The sequence below is a fragment of the Bactrocera oleae genome, chromosome 4, assembly GCF_042242935.1.
Source record: "Bactrocera oleae isolate idBacOlea1 chromosome 4, idBacOlea1, whole genome shotgun sequence".
NCBI classification, from domain to species: Eukaryota; Metazoa; Arthropoda; class Insecta; order Diptera; family Tephritidae; genus Bactrocera; species Bactrocera oleae.
Genome location: NC_091538.1, coordinates 1,376,419 through 1,401,773, shown reverse-complemented (window position 1 = coordinate 1,401,773; position 25,355 = coordinate 1,376,419). Strand labels below are relative to the sequence as shown.

The 25,355-nt window shown below is 41.4% G+C and overlaps 1 protein-coding gene across 4 annotated transcripts in view; it reads right to left on the bottom strand.

The window, feature by feature from the left end:
• Positions 1-25,355, bottom strand: part of pdm3 (pou domain motif 3) — a 118,611-nt gene that overhangs the window by 5,853 nt on the left and 87,403 nt on the right. For 2 of the 4 annotated variants that reach the window (XM_036374507.2, XM_070107940.1), the window contains exons 4-7: positions 7,390-7,765; positions 5,744-6,529; positions 3,595-5,464; positions 2,920-3,308 (exon numbers count right to left, since the gene is read on the bottom strand). In XM_036374507.2, the coding sequence (XP_036230400.2) occupies positions 2,920-3,308; positions 3,595-5,464; positions 5,744-6,529; positions 7,390-7,765 (3,421 nt within the window). Of the gene's footprint in view, positions 1-2,915; positions 3,309-3,594; positions 5,465-5,743; positions 6,530-7,389; positions 7,766-25,355 lie in introns of all 4 variants that reach the window. The other 2 variants (XM_036374510.2, XM_070107939.1) reach the window with 2 other exon arrangements.

Below are 25,355 nucleotides of genomic sequence, written 5' to 3'. Positions count from 1 at the left end.
TCTTAATAAAAGATTAGAGCTTAATCTATTGAGTTAAAAAAAAATCATTTTCGACGACAACTACAATATTATCCAGCCGAATTAAGCGGTGGAGTATTTAAAATAACTTTCTATGATCTCCAAATTAATCATTTTTTCTTTAACAAATTTTCGCTTGGAGCACTTTTTGTCAGTGCTGCCCATCTATCCTATTTTTTATGCCAGTTGTTTGTTCCTTTTGCCATTGTCAAAGTTCTGGTATAATAAGAACCCGTCATTTTCTTACTAAGTAGCTGCTCATTTGTTGGGACGGCCGATATCGAAACACTATAGCATATAGCTGCCATACAAACTAGTAATTTAAGATTATGAACACTGAATGGAAGTTGTACACATATTTTACCCATTTTTTAATACAAGAAGCAACTATACTTTTAATTTGATGGAGCCAAAAGTTCGGCATAATGCAACTCAAATAGAGTGTTCCAAACCCTGTGAGGGAGCACATTAATTACCACTCTCACCAATTCACCACTGTGGACCTTCTCTTTTTTTTTACCAAATTTATAGTTGTTTGCGCAGACTGCACTGCTGGGTAAGTAGCGAATGATAGCTAATAAATCAGCGATTGACTGAAAATATTCCGTTACTCGTTTGCCTTTACAACTGTGCATATGTATGGGTGTAGCTATTTGCATGCCTGCATGTGTAATGTGTGGCGATGCAAATTTTTTATGGCTGCCATACTCTTCGGTCTTAATTATGTTTTTTAAGCATAGTGGCGAATTTGCCAAAAAACAGAAAGAGGTTATTACACCGCGCTTGTAGTTAGAAATTTAAGCAAAGAGTGCCACTAGAACACCGAACACATAGCGCGAGTGTGGGGAGTGCGGCGCAGGGGAATGACGTTGCTATAATAGGGAGTGGTTGTAATTTATGAGTGCCAAATATGCATTTATGTACGATTGTGTGCATGTGTGAGCAAACTCGCTGCATAAGTGTGCATAACTATGTACATATGTATCTGTGTACATATTTGCTTGGCCAAGGGCGTGCGCCATGTATGAATGTACCTGTGCAAAGAATTTGCTTTTAATTGGATCAATAATTGGATACTTTTTGCAGCTTTTTGCCAATTAAAGGTGAATATTTCAGCATATTACGGTGCTAGAAGCAGATGTTTACCTCATATATATATATGTATATATGTATATATATATTTAGGAATGTATGTATATGGAAAAACGCAAATAGCTCGAATGTTATTGTAATCACAAGCGAAATAAAATGTAAAATAAGCAGAAATTGATTATAGATTTCAGCGTTTGCCTGCGAAAGTAAAGCGAAACTTGAGTTTGGCTTCAAGGGGTGGCCAAAACCACAGTGTTAAGTTTTGTTTTATAGTTGTTGCTTTTATTTGTTTGATTATTATTTTTGTTAAAACCTTTTTTAAGGACATTGTGAACATTTTTCTGAATAAACTAAGTTTTGAAATAATTTATTTTGTCAACAAAAATCGCTTAAATTCTAAGAAAGCAGTCGAAATTTCGCTTAGACAGTCAGCAGTTCGCAAGTTTTCCGCCGCGATGTGCCATTTGCGCGACCAGCAACGTTCGGAAGCTGTACTTAAATGTGCGCATAATTCATGCAACACGCGCCATGCCACAACAACAATTATAGCAACAACAAACCAATAACAATAACTTGCGGCACACAATGTTTGCCTTAATTACTCCTAATTGACGCTTGCAAAACTCTAGTGCGCTATTGAAAGTCACAGCAGTCACCTCCGCCCTAGCTGCTACAGCGCCTAGGACGAGACGGTAAGTTGTGGCTAAGATGCAGCTTGCTTCATTTGCACCACTCGTTTGCATTCAAGTGGAATGAGTTTGTTTTTGCATTTAATGACACATTTCACTTGCAAACTAAGTGTAATAATAAAGCGACAACAACAAAAACAACAACAACAGCAATAACAAAGTGTTGCAGCATCACAATATTGTAGCGAGTAGCTAGTTGAATTATTGTTGGTGGCAGCAGCTCCAATTTCCAACTACAAAAGCCTTGTTGTTGCTTTTATTGCAATCATTGTTGCTGCTAATGTTGCCATAATACCAAGCGAATACCATGTCAGCCGCTGACAAGTACCGCTGAGTGTTGCATGCAACGCGGCAATATGCAATAAGCTTCGGTGGCATAAACAAGCATACAGTTAGTAGTTGCTTAATTACTGCGCAGCTCAGCAACAACAACAACGGCGCAAGCATGTGGGCCGGGATGCGATGTGCCGTACAGCGTAGCGTTCGCGACTTGACTCGGAGACAATATGATGCTTTGCATAATGCTCGCACTTTTGTATTAATAAATAAATCAAAATGCACTCATCGACTTACAAGCATCTTACGCAAGCCATCCTTGCCGCTGAAGGCAAATCCGCGTAGTAATTACAATAAAAATCCGCCTAACAGTATTGTGGCAGCTCTTGCAGCGCTTACGGTGCATATAAATGAGGAGACCCAGTAAAGTACAACAATGGTATCGCTGTATGTATGGATCTGTTGCATGACATGAATTTTAAATATTGCAGCAGTTTAAAGAAAGGATCAAGATCTCCTTGAAAATTTCTCGCATATTTGCAATTTTCCCTGCTTGAAACTACCCAGCAGTAATTGTTGGTTTCTTGAGCCCTTAGTGATATATGAACGCAATTTTGGCGTAAGATGGGTACACAAAGGCTACTATGTCGTAATAAAAATTAGTTTACTGATAAATGTATATATGAATATCCTAACCTAATCGAACAACTTATAAGACATATCAGGAAAAATTTTCAACAGCCATTTAAATGCCACTTAACGGGAATAATCGAAGGTTTCCTAATATGTTTATTATAGGTCTTAATTTAGTAAAAGTAATCAAAAGAAATCGATCTTTACTCACTCGGTGAATCCATTAGTAGATCGTGCGCTCCGCTCGAACCGTCGGTGCCGTTGGGAGAGAGTTGTGAAGTCGGTTCTCCATGGCCACTGCCAATAATGCGATCACGTTCACGTTCTCTTTCTCGGTCTCGCTCTCGCTCTCTTTCCCGCTCACGTTCGCGCTCGCGTTCACGTTGCAGCGACGAACTGGTTGTCGGGCTGAGTTTCATCGAGTGCATGCCATGGTGCGGATGATGCACCAAATGTGAGGCAGATGAGGTGTTTATGCCAAGCGACGACGAACCGAGACCCGGCGAGGTGGGCGAGGCAGACGATGCACGTATCGCGGTCGCTGATGGCGGACCTAGCGACTTTGTGATGGTCAATTCACCATTTGCCGAGGCAGAGAGTCTGCAATGCAAGTAGAGGAGAATTAATTGGTACTTAAAATACATTAAGTTGCTGTAAGCTTATTTTAAGGCACCATCTTTGTGTGAGCCGATATCAATTTTGCGAGTTTTAATAAATATCCTTCACTGATACGCAACCATTAAAAGTTATTTTGTGGGCCCAAAGGCGCATATTAATTTTCCTCTTCTCTGTAGTCTAATTAGCACACCATAACCACACTTTGCAGCGCGCCACAATTGTTCTGTCTCGTGGCAGACTGTGAAATTTCGTACCCCTATGAACTTACCTATTAATGCTGTTGAGCATGCTGGCCGCTGAAGATTGTCCACTGCCCATGCCAACCGATGCACCGCCGCCACTAACGCCAATACCCAGTGGAGATGCCCTCATTCCGCCGCCATTTCCTAGAAAATCACGCTCATGCGGTGAGCTCATATTGTGTGCATGTTGACCGTGCTGTTGTTGCTGCTGTTGTTGTTGATGTTGATGATGATGCAAGTGCGTGATGGCTGCTACCGCTGCGGACGACGATGGTGACGGTGAGTGGGTACGGAACAATTGGCCAGCTGTGCCGCGCAAAGGAGATGAATAGCCTCTTTCGTTGGATGTCGTTGATGTTGAAGACGACAATACGCCGCCGGCCGATGAGACGGAAGCCGAACTTGTTGTGACGCCTGACGACAGAGTATGCGGATGATGGTGTAGACTGTGGTGTGCCTGATGATGGCTTTGGTGATGTTGATGTGAAAGATGTCCATGTTGGTGATGTTGATTGCCAGTTGCGGATACTGAGGCGGATGTTGCTGACGCTGATGCATTGATTGAGGATGAGTTGGTATTGGAAGCGCACAACGAACTTGTAACGGAGGAGGAGTTGCGACCGCTCACCGGCAATTGTGTTGAGTTGCATCCTGAGCCGAGTGTAGGTGAAGATGAACGTCTCAAATGCTCTCGTTCACGTTCCCTTTCACGTTTATTAGAATGATGGCTGAGGTTCATGCCACTGCACGCAATAGCATTGGGCCCGTTGTTTAGAGAGCCGCTGCCACGTGTAGGACTGCGTTTATGATGAGTTTCTGTACGTTCAGCGCGTTCACGCTCCCGCTCTCTCTCCCTATCCCGTTCACGGTCACGGTCTCTTTCCCTCTCTCTCTCCCTATCCCTATCACGGTCCCGCAACGTCATTGTACACGTCGAAGTGGACGAGTTTGGACGCGGCGATGGTGTCGAGCTCGTCTGGTGACCACTTCCCAACACATTGCTGCGGTGATGAAAGTGATGATGGTGTGAACTAAGTCCAGGTGGTGGAGATGTGCTCACTTCCGGTGGCATATGCATCGATGTAACCGATGAACTTGGGTTTGCCGACTTTCCAATTTCCCGGTTTGGTGAGGCGAGCTCATCCACGGTGTGTCGAAGTGAGTGGTGATGTGAGCCGCTATGGTGTGTATGTGAGTGCAACGCATGATGATGATGATGACGCGGAGATGTTTCTTGCTTTATGTGCAATTGCTGTTGAAGATGAAAAGCAGCTGCAGCTGCCGCTGCCGCCGCGGCGGCTTTTGTACTTGACGACGAACCACTATTGACCGTTCGCTCTGCTCCGCCGCTGATGCTGTGCGGCGGGGGTGAACTGGGTGGAGAATGCCCACTTTCACTGTTTCGCGCTGCTGCCGCTGCTGCTGCGGCAGCTAAATGCAAATCGCCCGATAGCGTGTGCGAATGTGCCGCGAGGTGATGGTGCGGCGGAGGTGGCAGATGGGCAAGATGTGGCGGTGGCGCTGCCGATTGTTGGTCACTGCGTTGTTGCTGCGCGTGGTGCATGGCATGATGTGATGCTTGCGATGAGGCGTGCAGGTGATGATTAGCGGCGGCCGCAGCAAATAATTCCGGATGCAAGGCGGCTAACAGCTGTTGCACGCTGCTCGAGAACAGGTTGGGTTTAAGTAAATTCGTCTGTGTTTGCGCGAGCTGAGGCAGCGTTGAAGCGTGTTGCAATGCAGCGAGCGCTGGTGGTAAAGGTGGTGGCAAGAGTGCTTGTTGTTGCTGCTGCTGTTGTTGGAATGATGCAAAAGCGCCGAAGTTCTGCAAGAATTGCTCGTTGGTGTTGATTTGCGGACTCACTGGTATGGTCAGAATGGTCTGCACGGCTATGCCTGCAAAATAAAGAAAAATGGAAGAATTTTTTTTGTTACAGCACAAACTCGTTAAACCAAAGTCTTTTAAAAAATATTAAATAGTTGCCGGTCAGCAATTTGCTATGATTTTTCGGATGCCGCAATCGTAATACCATACTATGATACATTTTACGACTTAGGCTATAAACTCAGGTGAGTTTACATAAACAGTCTTTTATCATTAGCTTCTTCATACTATTAGCGAACTAAGTGAGCAGTAAGTACAGCAATTAATAAATACATATATACGCTACTTACCCTGTGCCGTTGGAATGAGCAGCTGCGCCCCTTGCACGCCCTGCACCAGTTGCCCGGATGCGAGTATCAGTTGCGGCATTTGGGCGCTTGTCGCTGGTGTCGGCATCGCGGGCGGAGGTGAGGCGGTGGCAGCTGCACCAGCTGCTGCTGCAGCCGCCGCGGCAGCCGCTGCTGAATTCAACACATTTGCCAAAGTGTTTTGAGCCATCGTCTGCGCCTGCACCGAACTCGAGTTGGGCGATGTACTGCCGGCATTATCCTGACCACTACCGCAGCCGCCAGCATGTGACATGACTTTATTATTATTATTGTTGGAAGCCGCGGCGGCGGCTGCTGCTGCAGCCAACATATTCGAGGCGGACAGCGTGTTGGGGGAGCAGGGTGCGCTGTGTGGGCCAGTGGCAACAATTGGTGGCAGACAAGCACTAATGCCACCGTTGCCACCAGCACCTGCGCCCACAGTCAAATTGAGTGGTGAGTTGAGCGCTGCCGCCGCTGCTGCTGAGGCGCTGATACCAGCCGCTAATCCCTGAAGACTTGCTAATGCTGCTGCTGTCGCCGGTGTGACACTCTGTGCCACGCTAACCGGTGTGGCAGAGCCGCCAGGTGGCGTATGCAAGTGCGGAAGCTGTGTGTGGTGGTGGTGATGCTGATGCTGATGCTGGTGTATGCCATTGCCGCCGGTGGAATGTTGTAGGTGATGATGTTGCTGCTGTTGTTGTTGTTGTTGCTGCTGCTGTAGCGTGGCTAAATTTTGTAATTTTTGTAAATTTATCATGTCTTGCACTGCAGTGTGTACGGTTACGGTGGGTGCATGGTGGTTATTATTGTTGTTGAAGTTGTATGTGGTGGCCGGTGTGTGCAGTTTGAAGCGTAGCGGTGTATTTGTGGAGTAAGAGGGTAAAAATGAGACAAGTTGCAAGTTATTAGTAAAATTTTGTGGTTCGGGCTTTGATGAGTTAAATGCAGTGTTCGTTGTTGCCTGTTCGAGGTACTTAATGACCCGTTTGTGCGCCCTTGCTACGTTCTACTCGTGTGCGGCTTGTAAGTTATCTGTGCGGCTGTGTGTGTGTAAGTGTGTAAGCTGTCAGTAAATGTCAATGTGCCCTGATGCCTCTTGGTTTGCTCGATTAGTTGGACATTTATGCGGATTCCCTAAACGCTTGCCTTATAGACGAGTTAATTGAAACAACTAAGGGTTCACATTAAACGAGACCGGGGACATTTAAAGACCTGTGAAATGATATTTAGGCCTTATCTCAAGTTCTCTATTGAAGGAGTGAGTACAGACGAATGCTGCTCTAAATATATATACATGTGTATATGTATATTAATATGTAAACAAATAGTTATAATTTTGAAAGCTTTAAACTTAGCCCACTAGACTAGTCTAGTTCTAATCTAGTTTTCTTTACTCAACTCTAAAAAAGTGAAAATTGTGGTGTAAATTAGGACTTTCTATGCACACCTCAGAGTTTTTGGTGGATTATTTTACGAAAACAGTTGAATAACCAACGTTTTACTTAAGAAAAGTAGAGTTATTTTAACGCAAAAGGTAGTATGTAAACTTTAAAAAAATTTTTTGAATTTTTGTGTTGTTTTAGTTTTTTTAATTTTGATATAATTGGATTGCGATATGTACTCACTAGTTCCGTTAAGGTGCGCTTGCGCTGCCGCTGCTGCCACCGCTAAAGCCGAAGCGGATGCCTTCGCTTGCTGTTCGTGATCCTCCGCGTCGGACAAGGGATTGAGTTGATCGCGCGCATCACAATCTTCGCCCACATCGGTGTCGATTTGCATCGGTTGCGGCGAAGCGGGCGGTGACATCTCATGTGATTCAGGCGAATGGCGTGTATGTGCGTCATTGTGATTTGCCAGCGACGCTGCCTTGGCTAAGCTTTGATAAAATTCCAGCTCTTTGACGTGATCCTTCTCGTAAGAGTTCTGATTGTGCAGCTCATGCAGACTATGATTGCTAATCGGTGAGTTAAGCTTGTGGCTGGTGATGTCCTTTTCATAGTCCTGTTTGGGGAAGAAAAAGCGTAAGTTGCAATATAATCAGTTACTGACTTTTAGTTTTTAATAATTATTTATAAATCTTAATTACAACGTATTAAAGACTGTGCATACATGCAGTTGTTGCATACAATTCAACATATTTCAATTCAAATCACTACAATTTATTTGATTCTGCTTGTTTAAATATCACTCATACGCACCGTAGTGCTTGTGTTCAAACAAAATAGCCTAGCCATGAATAGGCTCTACAAATGATTACCTATTTCGCCAGCAGAACAGTGTCCGTACCGAGAGCGCATATGCGTGTATGTGGCGGAATTCAAAACCTAACAGTCAGCTTACAACTGCCACATGTAGCAAGTAGCATTTCGCATTAAGTGACTTTATTAAATTATATTTGTATTATGTAATTACACAATATGTTTGCTGACACGCTGATGAGGCTGACAAATACACAGCGCATACAGTGAGCATATGCAAATTCGTGTAAGTTTTCCCAATGTAGTGTGGTGCGCAGTGGCGGATGTGTTGCTGCTGCTGCCAGTCTAATTGCGAATTTTCATAATTCCCTTAATAAGCGCGCGGCGCAGCGAGCTCACACATACACACGAACAGTTGGCGCTAATGTTAGGCTATGCGTCGAACAAGTTGTACATTTGAAAAACTCGCCGATATCAGGCGTAATAACTGGCATTTAATGTAATCTACCGTTGCCCAGTTGGCAGCTGTGCATGCGTCGTTGTGTGTGTTCGTCGTACAATGTTAGTAAGTTAAATGCAATTCCATACGCTTGTCTTATTTAAAGCTTTTCGCACGTTTGCATATTTCATGTTGCTGTTTATGTCGTTGTTTTTGTTATTATGTTAATTTATTGTAATGCAACTGACACTAATTCATGCAGAACGTGCAACATTTGATTGCCGCTTTTAATGCAGCTCATTTGAATACTAGTAGAGGATGTAAATTAATCATGTGTGAAATAAATTTAATATGGAACGATTGCGTACATATTAGTGCGGATGCAACACACTAACTAGCTGTTTGCGTGCTTTGGTAAGGGGGCAACGCTGTTTATGGTATAAAAAGTGACAAAAGGTTGGGAAACCAAAAAATCGCTTGCAATAAAGAGTAGTGGCTGGATGATTGGTGGGATCGGTATAACTGGACAGCGCAAGTCGCTATACTGGACAGTGTCTAGTGGTACTATCAATAGCGGACGAATACGGACGAATAGAAAATCCATTATGTTCTGCAATTTCTTGCAGTATCCAGCGCTAGCTTCGTTTCTTAGGCTCAAGTGCTCAGGTGACAAACTAAAAGCAGTTGGCGACTCGAATCTTTAGTTCTCTGTATGAAGTTTAAAGTTTTAGTGGATGCTGATATCTATCTTCTAGCGATCACAACATAACACTTCTCCCCAAGCCTTTTTTATATTTCTGACGCATTGAAAGTTTTTAGCTTAATCTTTCCTCCACATTAAGGAAAAAAGACTACCACGATATATACACATATTTTTCTTATTTATGCTCTTTATAATGTAATTATTACAGGTTTACCTAAAATAGGGCGAGGGATCTCTCGCGGATAGATACCCCCCACAGCACTTATAATGTGATTTACTTTGAATTTTTTCTGGATGTTCACCATATTTACATATTAAATTCTACCAACCAATATTTCTGCATTTCATCGATTTTTTAATACTAAAATTTCTTTATGCTTAAACGCTCCGTAGCTGCGGTGCTCATTGCGGCAATATTAGCAGCGCCATTAACGGTTTTAACGTTGGCAAGACAGTGTTTAATGCAATTATGTTAATTTCCTATGCAAATAGCCTGTCGCGCATTTAATTGCAAGCGCTGGCAAAATTTCCCACCCAACGAAAGCAGCGGCAACACCTTAGCGCCAAAGCAGGACCTTCGTGCGCGCCGCTAGCCATGCAGACGGACACCTAAACCAAATATCATTAAGCACGCGCTCGGCTACCTTTATATACATATATTTTTTTTTTTTATTCTTGTCTCGTTTATAAGCATTTTTGTGCTCGGTAGTCTCGCCGGCCAGAACAGCTGTCAGTGTGTCCAAGCGTTCCACGCTCCGCTCTCCACATGCTACTGGTAGTCAAGGGTGGCTATTGGGGTAATAGTGGCCAGTATTAATTGCCAATAATTACTATTGGTTTTGCCAAACGTGTCGCTCTTCACTTTTCTACAATTTATACGTTATTTTTTTTTCGCCAGCATTTCTGAAGCGCTTCGGGTGAAATGCTACCTTTTTGCAAAGCTTGCTTTCGCTTCGTTTGCCTTGATGCGACTTACTTTTTTATTTATAATTTTTTTTATATGCTTGACGCTCTTACGGATTTTCGTGTTTTCTCAACTTATTCAGCATTTTTTTCTGTTTGTTTTTATTCTTAATTTGCAGCATTAGCATTAAGTAGGGTATCAGTGGCGCGGGCGCAAAGCTGCGACGCTGCAATTAACAGCTGTGGCAAGTGCTGGTGAAGCGTCTCGCAATCAGACGACACCGTTGTGGTCAATCAAGGTCGGCAGCGTAAAAATAGTAAAATAAAAAGAAAATTGTCATCCGAGCTTTGCCTTGCCATCATACTCGCCGCATAATTAAAGGACAGCCGAGCTGGTTTGTTATGACAAGTGGCAGCGTTCTCTAAGTGGACAAATTGTGGGTTGCATTAATGGAGTATAAATACTTATTTCCATGTATTGCTAATTGTAGCGCGGCGGCAAGGTTCTGTCAGTTAACACAATTATTGTGTGTAAATAAAATAGAAAAATAATTGAATTTTATTTGCTTTGGAGCTGTTGGTATATGCTAGTTACCAAAATGTGTGCGTTTCATGAAAATGTTAAAATTTGAATAAATTCTTGATATTTATCAATAAAATATGCGGTTAAATGCTGTCTGCTAAGAATTTTGTAGGTGTTAGCGGGCCAAACTGTCAGGAGCAGTGAAAAGCAAAGCGTACAGTGTTCTGTTTCACATAAGAACTCTTTGGCAAGTATTGAAACTATTTACAATCAATGGTATGATTATTGAGTTATTAAATTATATAATAACAAGTTTTTATAAAATTTTTTGTTACACATTTAAGCTCGTTACAAGCTTTTCATATTCATTTTTTAACATTGCTTACAATAAGTATGCTCACTTATATATCTCGTTTAGTTTTTATATAGAACTGTGTCTAAAATAGCGCAACCCGCAGAAGTTTCTTGATTCACTGACCACCGATCAGCAAAACTCAAAAGTAAATTTTAAAAACATTAATATCAACATAATTTTCTACAGAAGCAACAGTCGAAATATAGTTATGTATGTAGTATGTTGGTTATAAGTCTTCAATATGCAAATAATTATTATGAATTGGTTATTTCAACATTTGACTCCTACGATATTGAAAATGTTTTTTAAATGCTCAGCAAAACGCCTTAATTCACTACTTCAAAGTTGCCTGCTTATCGGCTTCAATCAGAAGTGCCTGACACACACACATACACACTTTAGTATCAACTCGTCTACAATCAGTCTGCTCGTCGCCGTATTCAATTGAGCATTCGCAAATCTGTTGAAAAGTTAATTCATTTCACATCAATGCTTATGCCCAACTTCATTTTAATGTTGCCTCTTTTTTCGCTCACAATCCTTTCGTGGAGGTGGCGGAATGTCAGACGTGCCGATAAATTCAAAGACACACATGCATTAAAATATATATATATATATATACTCGTATATTGAGCACCACACATCCATATGCCAGCAGTGGTGTTGTAATCGGTGGCAGGCAATAGTAATCGGCGTTGGTTGGTGACCGGTGTTTCTCCATAGCGTTCATGCCAACAGCCAGGACATTCACACTATCACACACATACATGCGTACTTATAATAGTGCATGTTGGTATTTGCAACTGCTGGTGTTGTGATAGCGCCTGCAAGCAACAGCAAAAACAACAAGCGAAAAACTATCAACGTACATACAGCAACAGTCATAAATCTCAACACAGTTTCGATTTGTGCGCCAAACATTGAACTTTTAAGCGTTGCCACCACCAACACCACGCCTATCACCAGCGCTGGGCAGGCCATTCAAAGACACTGCAGCGCAAATAGTGTGCACCACCGCACCATTGTACGTCTGCGTGTGTGTGGTTGTGTGGCCAACGTGTCCTTAAACTACTTGCGCGCCGCTGCTTGTGTGCTGTCGGCTGATGGCTGGAGAGTGCAACTTTTCAAAGTGTTCGATTATGTGTCCAATCGCGCGTCCTGCGGGCGAAGAACCGTTTAAACACTCTTCTGTCCACGCAAACGTACAAACACACACACACATCTAGGCATATGTTCGTTAACTATACTTTTTTGTATGTATGTAGTTTAAATGCGCCGTACAAACAGAGTTAAGAATATGTTCGCTGACCGACGGCGTATTTAACTCTGGCTATTGGCCCTCATTGCATATGCTAAGGCGCATTCGCATTAATTGATTTCATATGATAATTGCAATATGCACAAACTTTATTATTATTTTCATTATTATGCGTTTATTTTGTATTTGTTGCTGTTGCTTACGAAAACTTCTGTGCAGCTACGTATTTACACGTAATTTGGATTTTCCGTTTGATTTCGCTGCAAATGCGCCATGAAGTATATTTATATATGCGCTGCAAATCGAAAGGCAAACAATTGCAGTCAATAACATTTATTTCAGTCAATGAGCTAATTGAGTGTATTATATATTTTTTTTTATATTAGAGTAAATATGCAGTAATTATGCAAAGTTAAAAGGTCAACGTGGACGCTACGTAGAAAATGAGCAATGTATTGTGCGCCATATGAAAGGTATTGATTAAGTTTACAATTTGTGGTGGCTTTTGGTTAGCTATGAGCTTTAAAAGCTTGAGCTGCAAGGCTTTCTGCCAGTTTTCTTCAAGATATTTATAATTTTACTGATTTACTACCTGTTCCTTTTTAACTGTGAGTAGCTCTGCGTTCGTATTCTGCCTTTAAACTTCGCAGCGTTCAATATGCTCATAGCCTAAAGTCCTCTATAGAGTTTTGTGGGAAATATTTTCCTAATCCTCATATTTATTGGTGTGGCTAGCAACCCGTTCCGCTTCACTTATGGCATAACAATAAATAGTGCACCTTAAAAATTCTCATTTGATTTTCTTAACTGGCAGACTTTTTTAATTGTACACCGAATAACAAGTTCAAATTTGACCAGGACCAATTCATATAAATTATCGATAAAAATTTTCTATCTTGGATTATATTTATTATTATTCATATTGATGTTAAAGTCGATCTTCATATGTCAATTAGTGTGTGCTTGGCAGCTGTTTGTTTACGACGCCAAAAGTTTGTCTGGCGATTTTTATATATTAGGTCAATGGACTCATGGCGTCCTTCTACGAAGCGGACAGAAAAAAGTCATGGGGTGTCAAATCTGGCGAAAAAGGTGGCTGAGCGATGACTGACGTTTCATATTTGACAAAAAAGTCAGGAGCAAACTACTGTAAACTATTAAAAGAGAGAGTTTGCTTAGGTCAGTGCAAACGGAAGCTGGAAACTAAGCGCTTAAAGAGTAATTACTTACTCAAATTGAAATTGTATAATTTTTATGATTTTCAGCAAATTTAAGTAGCTTCAGCGCTGGTGCTCTGTCTGTGTGTGTAAAATAACGGCACGTACATGAAGTTAACACATTATTTGCACAAAAGAAATTGATTTCTCTCATTCAAATCGCAGCATTGAAATAGCATAAAGGGCCGGAAACGTGACCAACAAAGGATACTCAAAATAAGCCTCTCCACACTCCGATCGCAGACTTTAAGCTCACGCACACATAGGTGTTCGCCAGACAACCACCACACCAACATATGTACGCGCATTAATAAAATTATGTGTATTTGCATTAAGCAAAGCGTATAATATGCATAAAATGTGCAATGAACGGCGTTCGCCTAAAAGAATCCACGGCTGGGGGTTGCAAAAATATTTGCCTAACGCCTCGATGCCACAGCGCTGAGAGCTCATAAACTTTAGTCGAAAAAATGAAGAAAACACACAAGCATATAAACAGCTCAGCAGCGAGGGTGGCAATATTTGCACCATGTCACCTGATGCGGTCCATTAGGGTGGCGCAAGGGTGGTTGTCGGCGTTGCAGCCAAGTGCCTAAAACAAATAATAAGTCAACGTGCAATTTCAGTGGCGTTGTAATTGCGATGCGCTTGCCCTGTGTCAGCCCATATTGAGCTCGGACTCCACGCTGGGGTCGGGGCGTGCAAAATGCATTCACACAAAATGCAGCAGTTGACCAGAAAAGCAGAAAAATGCATTTTTAAAACAAAACAGTGAACGTGAACAAGAAAATTCGGCAGGAAATTAAAAGAAAATCGCCGAAAAAAGCAAAGAGCCAGGCCGAGCAACGAGGAGAACAACCCTTTTCAGTCGGCAATTGCGCACACTCACACATATGCACATATGTGCTGACCAGCGTAGTATATGGTGAGGATTGGGCTGAAATTCTCGCAATCAATGCCACCAAAGTAACGCTCGGCTCGAGGGAGTGGGCTGGCGGTATTTTGTTGTGCGACTCACCAACTCATTAAAAAATGAATCAGCGAAGCAAAATTGCAATTTATCTAAGTTTTTGCTTTTATTTTGGCAATTTTATGCGCCCAGCCTCTCCACCTACTACAGCCACCAGACAGCGGTGTTCGGGCTGTGAAATCAAATATTCTGTGCTCGTATGCCAACTGCATTTGACCGTAACGCGTTCAATATTTCCGAAATTTCTTTTATTTTGAAATTCCCAGCACCCAAAGCTGCAGCCGTCCATATTAACTGGGCGCTATTTATGCAACCGTAAGTGTGTATGTGATTGTATTTTGTTTTTGTTCGTGTTTCTACTTTCATGTTCATTTGTCGCTGGACTACAGTCACATGTGTTGTTTGCATGATAATTTCGCGGTGCACAGCCTAAAAGTATGCAATGTGCGCGCCAAAAACGACACATTGAAAAGACGACAGCCTCATACCCAGTGTGTTAGCAGCTGTCTGACGCATAAGTGCATATCGGGGCATTGACGCGCACACCCCAAAACATCGCGCCCAACCCCGTCTGTTTCGCAGAAGCGGCTTTATCGTCGCTCGCTTTTGGGCGCTGTAGCTTTCTTCCTGTTGATTTTCGCAATAATTCAATTCATTTTCTATTTTTGCCTTTTTTAATACAATTCTGTTCCCGGTTTTTGCTGTTTTTCAGTCAACGCAGTCAAAACATTAAAAATTCGTAAAACAAAAATAAAAGTTATTAAAAAGTAGAAGAGACCGAATTGGAAATCTGCTAAAAATGAAATAAAAGTGCGCGCCGAAAATTATTGCTATTCAAATGGAGGCTCGAGTGACCAACGCTCCATGCCAACCGCGTTAGTACACTGACAACGATTGACCAGTTACCCCGCCCCTGTGCGTGCCCACCCATGGCAACAACAGCCACGACCAGCCTGCTAAAGCAAACAAAGCAAATATTCAGGCTTTGGCAATGGTCTGGCGAAATTTTCTCTGCAAAAGTATATAGTATATTCTTTCTTTTGTTTTGTGTCCAGGTTTTCTTGCTTTTTGTTTATGCTTTCTCTTCAGTTTTCGCGCGCCAAAAAAATATGAAAAAGTAGCGCAATCAAGTATTCGTTGTTGAAAAAATGTATGTTTTCGTTTGTAAGTATAAAATTAAATGCATTTTTTCTTTGCATACTTTTTGGAGATTTACATATGTATATGGAAGGACATGATGTATAGAGAAGCATACCCTTTGTATAAAACGTGAGTGCGGACGAAAAATGTAAAACATAAATGATGTCTACTGAATGAGAGAGAGAGCAAATAGTGGTAGAAAGGGAGGGAGAAAAGGGGAACAGGCTTAGGGAAATGGGTTTGGTTTGGAAAATGTATCATTATGTAACATTTTAAAATAAATAATTGGCAATTATAATGTAGGAGAAGCACTATACTAAACTTTCGAAGTTCAAAATAAAATACTGAGTTGGCTAAAGCAGATTTCATTGCAAGTTGCCGTGAAATTACTTTTATTTAGCCTATCCGGTATATACATTTCTATGTGGTATTTTAATGTTCAAGTAATATATTGTATATCACTTGATATTGACTTAAATGTTTAGTGCACATAAAATCAGTGCACCTTTTTTTTAAATAAATTTGTGAAAGCATAATTTTAGGCCACCTACGCATTTTTATTAATTTGTAATACAAGTAGGTATGTAATGGTATTAGGCGGTAATCCTTAAAGCGGAATCGAAACGTTATTTGTTAACTAAAAAATCTATTTATCAATTAGGGTAAGTTCTGATTACTCACAAATCGAAGGATGTCAGCTTGAAAGCTAAAAAAGTACAAAAAACTAGCACGCATACCAATCCACATATTCTAAGTGATTCAGCTAATTTTTATGGCAAATATAATGCGGAAAAATCGGTGGTCCCTTGCACTGTCGGTGTTCAATTACTAAATTGCCAGTTATCTAAAATTTCCAATTAACACCATTCTGTCCAGCATACAGACAGGCGTAAACAATAGTCGAACATGTGTGAGTAGTTGTAAGTTTTTCTTCTTATTAAGTTTGTCTATGAGTGGAAGAATAAAGTGTCAAATACTGCTGCAGTTGACTGACTTTCCACGCACACTTCCCCCGCTAGCTTTGTGCTTTACCTACACATAAATGAGAAGAGGAATGGAAAGAAAGAAGCATTATGGCCGGCGTCCAGGCGAAAAATAAAAGCAAAACAAAAAGCAAATATTGTTTGAATAAACAACAACAAACTCGTTGGTGTATTGCACGGCAAAGCAAATGAAGCAAATCATCAATGGATAAAAGGACGACAGCGGCAAAGGAAACGCGCGCGAATGGAGATAAAAAGTTGGAAAAATGCAGCAATCAAAATCGGCAAAAAAGGCAACAAAATGTTAACACGCGACAAATACAATGAGCAAAATAAAAACGTAAAAAATAGACACAACGAGCGCCGTAAAAGTATGACAACAACAACGCCACTCTAAAGTAGATAATAAAAAAATGAATTAACAGGAAGCATTGACAGGCGAATGGCCACGAACGTCCGCGCCGAGATAGTCCTTGGCAACACGAGAAGGATTCGCGTTAATGCAGCAAGAATACCACAATGAGGGCGCTGGTCGGCGGCACATTAATGAAGCAAAGCAAAAACAAAAAAAAAACAAAAAAAAGATTAAATAAAAAGCGTAAAAAATAATGCGAGAACTTGAAAACGCATGTACGGCAGAATATTGAAGAATGGACGTGTCAGGCCAGGCAGGCAGAGCGGTAGGCAGTGCGCGCGCTTAAAATATTATACCAGATCCAAAAAGGCAAAAGAGGATAAGAAGGAGTGTGGCACGAATGCCAAACAATGGCAATAGGCTGCAGCCACCCACGCATTGAAGTGCCGCGAGCGCACAGCCGACAAATCGCTGGGGAATAAACGCTGGCTTCTTTGTGCTTGTTGCGCGCAACTGTGGTGTACATAGTGGAACAGTTGTCGGTGTCGAGTTGGACTTTGGAGTGGTGGCGCGTAAGGCAAGTGAGTGAAAACTGTTTTGTGGCACTTCTTTGCCATAGACCTAGGCAATGCGCCGTTGACCAGTGGTGTCACCTAACACCGGCTGCCAGAGCTAGTGTGCCTCATAAGTATTGCGTGCAATACCATTTGATAGCCGTTTGCATTACCAACAACAGTTGCTTAAACCATCCCAGCCACCCCAACCGCATACCCACACTTAGCTACTCAAGTGTCGGACGGGTACGGTTTTCCATCATTCTCCATGTCATACATCCATACTTCAACTTCATCCCTTAAACAGTTTTCCGTCTACAAACACACAGCTGGTCACTGCCAAGCGGCTGTCGTTGACGACGTCTGCGACACGTCCCATTTTTTATATTTCCTTTTCTTTTGGGGGTGAGGAAGGCATTTAAAAAATTTCTTCCTTTTTTATTTTTTTCACGGTTTGTTTGCACTTCTTCTGTGTATTTTTCCGACAGTTTTTCCCATTTTCGCCGGCATTTTTTCACGCCGCACTCGCTTGCTTGCGTTTTCCTATCATTTATTTTTCCCCAGCACGCGACTGCTAACTTCAGCTTTCTGATTGCCTGGTCAGTGGCCGGCCACAGTTATTCTTTCTCGTTCATTGAACGCGCTTCCGAACTGGACACTGGACCTGCCAGATAATACACTGGACAACAGTTCGTTGATCAGACGTACGGAGGCGTGCAAAGTGCACGGATGTCCAGCAGAAATGTAAGTGGACACTGACTTAGGCGTGCGAGTGCCCGAAAGCTGGTCAGACACAGGCACTTTAATGATTTCTCGAGTGGTCCAATCGCATCAGATATTGAGTGGTTGACAACGAACCGCCGTACGGCTGAGCGAGGACATTCTACACTTTTTTCTCTCAATTTTCATATGATTGTGTTAATGCCCCAGCTGACTATCTCGAAACAGCGCTGGACACTCGCGTATGCATTAACGCGTCTCGCCTCTGCTCGCGTGCGGGGTAGCGAGTTGGTGAGGTCGCGTGGTGTTGGTCACTACGCCACACAACCAATTGCACCGCATGCGCTATGCTTTACCACCCAATTTGCTGTCATTGAAAAGCAAATATTTTTTTCAGCGCTCAGCTTTGCGTTTTCCAACATTTTTTATGCTGGCGCTTATGTACTTCGTTCGTGCGTTAGGTCGTTGGGCTCACGTTTCACTTTTCCTTTTTTCGGCGTCAGCGACGTGGTCTATCGGCTGTTGCTTTGCGGTGATGGTGGCATAGAGGGGCGCCCACTGTGTTTGTATGCCTTTTCAGCTGTTTTATCAAACTTTTTTATTTCGAAAATAAAAGTAAAAGCGTCCTACTTTTTGCTTTATTTGGGGCGCGCATTTTTCGCGCTTACACTTCCGCTGCGAAGCGAAACTTTTAGCTTCTTTCCCATTTCTTTGCTGTTGTTGGCCAGAAGTTGTTCTGCCTTTGCAGTTTGACTTCTTGTCTGTGTACCTCAATTTGGTTGGTGGGTTGACTGCTGGTCTCTTGACTGCGTTGTACTGGCCCTTTCGCTCTGCTTTTTGCTGCCTTTTTATTATTATTTTTTAATTTGTATTGCCAGTCTTCCTCTTTTTCATTTTTAATTTGTTTGCTCTTTACTTTTCTTTTATCGGTATGTTCCATAGGCGGCTGCCGTCGCATGCCTTCGCACTTCGAGGGCTCTAAAATTTATTTCACCGCCGAGTGGTCAGCGAAGTTTGCTTGCGCTGCTTGCTGCGTTTCTATGACAACTGAAATCCAACTGGACACTACTTCAGCCGGTTGTTTGTATGTATTTGTATTTGACAATAAACCGCTATGACGTAGATGAGGGATAGCGGTTTATGGACATTTAAATGGCTACGCAAGTAGATGAAGCTAGGTGAATTATTGGCAATTTCTTAAGGTCAGCTAATGTAAACATCTTTTATAATCCGTTTACTCGGCTAAACAAAGAGCTTAAGCTTTTTTAAGAAATAAATATACGTCTCATCCTTTTAAAGTTTTACCACGAAAAGGCCCCACCCAAAGAAAAGCGGCTTGAAACTGCCATAAATGGAAAGGTTAATGGCAAATAACCAAAAAAATCAAGAATAAATTTAGCACCGCGCCTTCATGCAGCGCCGAAAAGTAGGCAACAAAACTTAACGATACCCGGTAAAAAGTTTCGAGCGATGTGAGCAATAAACACAAATATGTGCTTGCAACTTCGCTTGTCGCTCTGCGCCAGTTCACATCTTCGCTTTCTCTTCTCCCCTTCTCCTCTTCTCCGCTAAAAGTATTTGCAAAACAATTGTTTTGTTCTGTTTTGGTTCTACGCTTCTCAATATCCAATTGCATTGCCTAAAAGTTGTCTTCATTTTTTTTAGAACGCAGCCATGATGGTACCGTTACACACCCGTCCCTTTTGCACCGCTCTTCAACTGTGTCCGATTCTGCCACACTATGTGCCTGCGTTCGTTGCTGGCATTGACCAGCTTTCAGCGCACATTTCACCGTTTTGGTTTTGTTTGCTGCACGCTTGCACATTCGTAAAAATGTGGCATGTGGCACATAGCCATATGCGTGTGCATTGCGCAATTTTTCATTTGTTTATTCTCCTTTAGTGCCACCCAATTGCTGATAACGTGCACAGTTTCCTGTTTATCGTTTTATTTCGGCTTCGTATTTCTCCTGCCTTCGTCAATGCGCACACATGCCTACAGCAACACATGTATTTTCATCTTTCGTTTGCGTTATGTTTTGTTTTGCTCTTCATAGTCGCTTTTTAGGCGCAATGCAAAATTCCACCGACTACTTGTTCTATTTTTTCAATTAATTCTCGTCAACATGTGTAGTGGTGGACCACCAATACGCGCATGCCACTTGCCACATGCCACCTGTCGGGCAACTTAATTTACGTGCCTGCTTGTGTGTGTTGGTGGCAGTGTGGCTAAGAAAATGAAAAAGTCGGCGCGGATAGGCTTTGCCAGCCCAACAGCAGCCAGTCCATGATTTCCCCTTTGTGAAACGCAATTCAATTCTACCCACCTTGTCTTCTATGTATGAGACTCGCCGGCAGGTTATGTCCTCACATGAGACTGCTGATTGGCGGAGCACAGTTGCCTCATATTAAACTTTAGCAAGTGCATGTGTGGCTATGTGACGCTGTTACTCCTATTCCGTTTTTTTAAATTTTTTTATATTGCGGACGCTATATTTTGTTATTTCTTATTGTGTCAACTTGTTTGCGCACTCGGATATTGCGTCCGCTTTGAGACTTCGTTTTTTAGATGCACCCCTATGGACGTTTTTTGGCAATACGGCCAATAAACGTTTTTGTTTTTTCGAATAATGTGTGTTTGGTATGTGCAATTGGTTACTGGTATAACGGTAAAGTATGATGTTCAGCAGCTAAATAAATTACCACGTACGAATTTCGAAGGCATATTGACATTGGTTTCGTTAATAAATACACTTTATTGCAATGGAACCACATCAGTTCTAAGCTAAATTTAAAGACACCGTTAAAGTGTTTGAAAACAGCTTTTGAAAATCGCCTACACGTGATTTTTTTTTATGGTTTTACTAATACCTATGCTTGTTGGGATTCCATGCAGTAATTAAACAGATAAACTGTGAATAATGGTTAAAAAAAGAGGTTTTGCACAAAGTCGATTAACAAGATGTATTGTTTTCGATAACTTTTAGCTCATAGGTTAGAGAACATATAGTTATCAAAGGCTCTTGCTGAGAGTAATAACTGAGCTCTTTGACTAATTTTAACTATTGACATACCTCGCTCATATCCAGATTTCCAAGTACTCATAGGAATGCTCTTTTATAATGTCAAAGTGGAATAGTTGAATATATAATTTTCGAGAGCGAAAAACACAGCTTTATGTTCGCTTAAATCGTTAGAAAATTGTTCACAGAAATCTATGCAATTTTTTAAGAAACGCTTGGATAATAAAAACTAATATTCTTACTTATCACTTTCTGATGTGTTTGGTGGGTGGGTGGTCTCTGCCAATTTCAAAACGTTCTAGGTAATTACTCATAAATTTACAATAAGAGCAACACTATTTGTTTAAAAACAAACAATTTATAATAGACTTGTGTAGCAACATTAGTAATGCTGAAGGACAACGATGTGGGTTAAAGTAGACGAAGCAGCGACTTCAAACGGTTGCACCCAAATGTAAATGTCATCTTCAATGACAGAAATGAATAGTTACTTGCATAGCATTTGGCAGCGAGGGCAGAAGCATAACCACAACTGCCGCAAACACATAAAAAATATAAAAAACACAAAAAAGCCTTGTCAAAGTAAAATGAAATACATAAAAGTTGAACACAAGTATATTCTGCGGCAGAACTATCGAGGTAATTACTCATTAAAAGAAGACCGAACCGAACCGAACCGAATCGAGGAGTGGGAGAAAGCGTACTATGCATCCCGATTGGTTAGGGTTAACGAGAGGAGAATGCTTATGGCTGATGTATGTATTTGCAGGTGCTTGTATTGGTGCAAAGGGCCGCGGCTGGCGTTGTAGTGATGTTAGTTAGTTAGAACGGCATATAAATGAGAATTGCATTTCCATATGCATTCATAATAATTCATTTTGTTAAATGAGTTTTTATTGCCACTTCTTGCCGCCGTAGCGCTCGTCTTACGTGCATGGACTGGCGCAACGTTGGCGTGTTGCAACTAGCAGGCATACACGCTTGAACCGTAATTGTGCCAGCGAATTTAATTACACAATTGCAGGAGTAAATTGCACACATACACTTACATTTGCATTAAATGCATTAGAAATTAGCTAAATGCCTGCCACCTAAGACAGCAGAAGCCGCACACTTCACCCTTTCCACCGCACCATTATAGCGTAGCTGCTTTTGCTGCGGCGGCGCTGTTTTGTTTTCAGCCTTCTCGGCAATATGCTAACTCGTCTGCCGTCTATCTTTCCAGCTGTCACTTAGCCTGAGGAGCCTACTTTGACTTGATATTTTGCATTAGCCGCAACTGTAATTGATAACTTGGAAATTTATTCGCTACCTTATTGCGCACACATGCAATGTTGCAATCACCGGTGACGTGGCAAGTTGGCGGAGAGAGGAAGCAATCATTTTTAATTAAGTTAAAAGATATATCTATTTTATGGATTGTTGCAGCTTGTGCAGCGAAATTATATATAAAATCGATAAGCAGGTGCTGAAGCAAAGGCAAGCGCTGTCTACGGCATGAAACCAACAATTGGTGTGTGTGTTTATATAGATTTTCTAGGAAAACTCTAAATTGCTCACATTCAATATTGTGTACAAGTGTTAACATTCCCTGCACGCTGCCATACACTCAGCTGTACGCTCTATAATAATTCCAATCTGGCCATTAATTATACATCATTTGCATTTTATGTTCTACACTTGCCGCCATTATGGCCTAATAAACTTAAAATATGGTAGTTCAGCAGCGCCTAGTTGTCCCTGTAGCCCAACACACAGGCAGCTAATCAATTAGATTTATGAATGTGTGTGTATGTGTGTGTGTGTACAAGCAAAAGAAACGAAACGACAATGAGCGCATAGAACAAAAACCGAACTAATCAGGGCGGCTTTGCATGTGTGAGTGTGTGTGTGTGAAGTCGTCTGCCTCACCTGCTGTGTCTCTACAATTTTCACCAATCCACCGCCGCATTCAATAGCTTCGGCTTTTTGCGGCCATTGTTGACGCCTTCGCCTGCGCGTCACTTCGCCACCCTGCCACCCTGCCGCCCTGTGCAACTTCGGCTTGCTTGCAACACATTCAATTAGCCTCATTAAAAAGTTATGAGCCTACAACTAAAACAACTGCAGCTCAACTATCGACAAAAAACGAAAATGACAATAAACACAAAAACAACAATAACAAGGACAACATTAGCCAACAGCCAATTAAGCGCATTCACACACACAAGCCCATACTTAATGACGACAAGTGCAAGTGCATGTGCTCGAAGTAAAATCGGCGACTCCACTCAGTACCGTTCGTCTAACTGCCAACAATTATAGTTACAACTACCTGCCAGTAATAGCAGTAAAGAAACGAATGGCTGTCAGAGTAGTGAGTGGTGTTTGGGTTCGACCATTGTCTACAGCTTGTGCGCCTACTTAGCTGATGCCGCTTTCCCCAACTACTGTTTTATGTGTTTTTTTTTTTTTTACTTATTGTCGCCATTTCTATTATTGAGTGTGTGAATTATGCACTTGCATGAACCGCTATTGTGCCGGCAATCTAATTAACCTTCGCAAATTATGGCATGTCTTGAATTTCAAATGAGAGTAGAGAGAAGACGGAAAGTTGATGTTAACTTTGAAATGAAATTTAAAGGTTTCGAGTGTTGTTAGCGCTATACGAGTATGTTAGGCACTTAGAATTTGAAAAATAGAGAGATTCGAGAGGTTCAAGTTAAAAGACTGTAGCGAAGGGTTTTCCGGCAACAGCACAACAGTTTAAATCGGAAGTAAGTCGAAGTCATAACTAATTAAATCAATTCTTAAATAGTGCTAAAGAAAAGCCTTTTTCAAAGCAGTGTTGCTGTTTAACCCAAAAAGAGTCGAGTTAGCTAATTTTTACTAACAAAAGCTACTTATTGCTGAGTAAGTCCAGTGCAAGCCTAATAGCTGCTTTGGTATACAGTTTTCATTTAACTCTATAAGTATTGATCTGTTAGAAAAACAAAATTTAAACTGCCAGCATTTCGGGTGACTGTGAAGTACTCGCCTACGATAATATCCACACGCAATTAAATGGCAACAGGCATCATACAGGTTGAGACAAATGTTTTTATATATCATAAGTACTTGCAACAATTTTACACATACATATATGTTATAGAGGCATTTACGCACTTCAACGCCCCGAGTATGATGCCGATTTTCCAGAAACACAACTACAAGCGCAATTTAAATTTGTTACCTGCTTGTGCTCACACAACCAAAATGCATGAAATGGTGGCGCACAATTTGTAGGCCAACTCACAATTACAAATAAAATAAAAGTAACAAACACAAACAATTACATAATTCAAATGCTATTCAAGCTGCAGGACAAGGACGACTTAACTGTATTGTCGAGCACACATATCTTTATTTTATCGTATTTTATTTTCGTAGTTGGTACGAGTAATGCATTACACAACACAAATACACACACACACCTTGGCTAATAGCATGCCATGAGAATTGCTTGGAAAATTCAATGTATCCAATTCGATTTGCTCTCTTTTTTGTTGCACACAAATAAATTCAATAATCAACAACAAATTTGCAAAAATCGCAAGCAATTCGAAAACACACCTATTTGAAATGCTGAATGCATGCACACATATATACTTGCGTGTATATACTGTATATATATATAAATATTTAAAGTAATGTGCACTTCGATTATGTGTGCTGAGCTCCGACACGGCCCACTCACTTAACACATTTAAATAGCTTGAAATTATTTTTGCCACAAAAATTGAGCTAAGCGATCTGTTTGGCTATGTGTGTGTGTAGTAGTGTGAGCAAACACTTATGTGAATGAAGTTTAGTGCGTTGCAGGAAAATACTGTTAACACTACATGTTTGGGCTGTTGGAGCCATCAAGTGATTCTTCTAAATGTGATTTCGCTTCCGTTACGTATAGAGCAGATCCGTTACATAATGGAGCATGCATACTCACACTAATACAGACACACAAAACCCTATTATTGCGTTTAAATAAGAAAATATTATTTATCTGCTAGAACCTTAAAGTTAATGCTAGGAAACAAAATATACCGTCAGTCTGGAAAATAGCTCCAGTCTTATTGCAGAGTACTCTAGATAATAGCAAATAATTGCTGAGGCAATAGCAGCGTTGTGTTTCTGGTCAGTAGTTAGTAAGGTCTAACAGGCCTGTTAGGCATCCGATAGAGTGAAAAGTTAACAAGTTGCCACACAACATAAGTTTTTTTATTTATTGGCAACGCC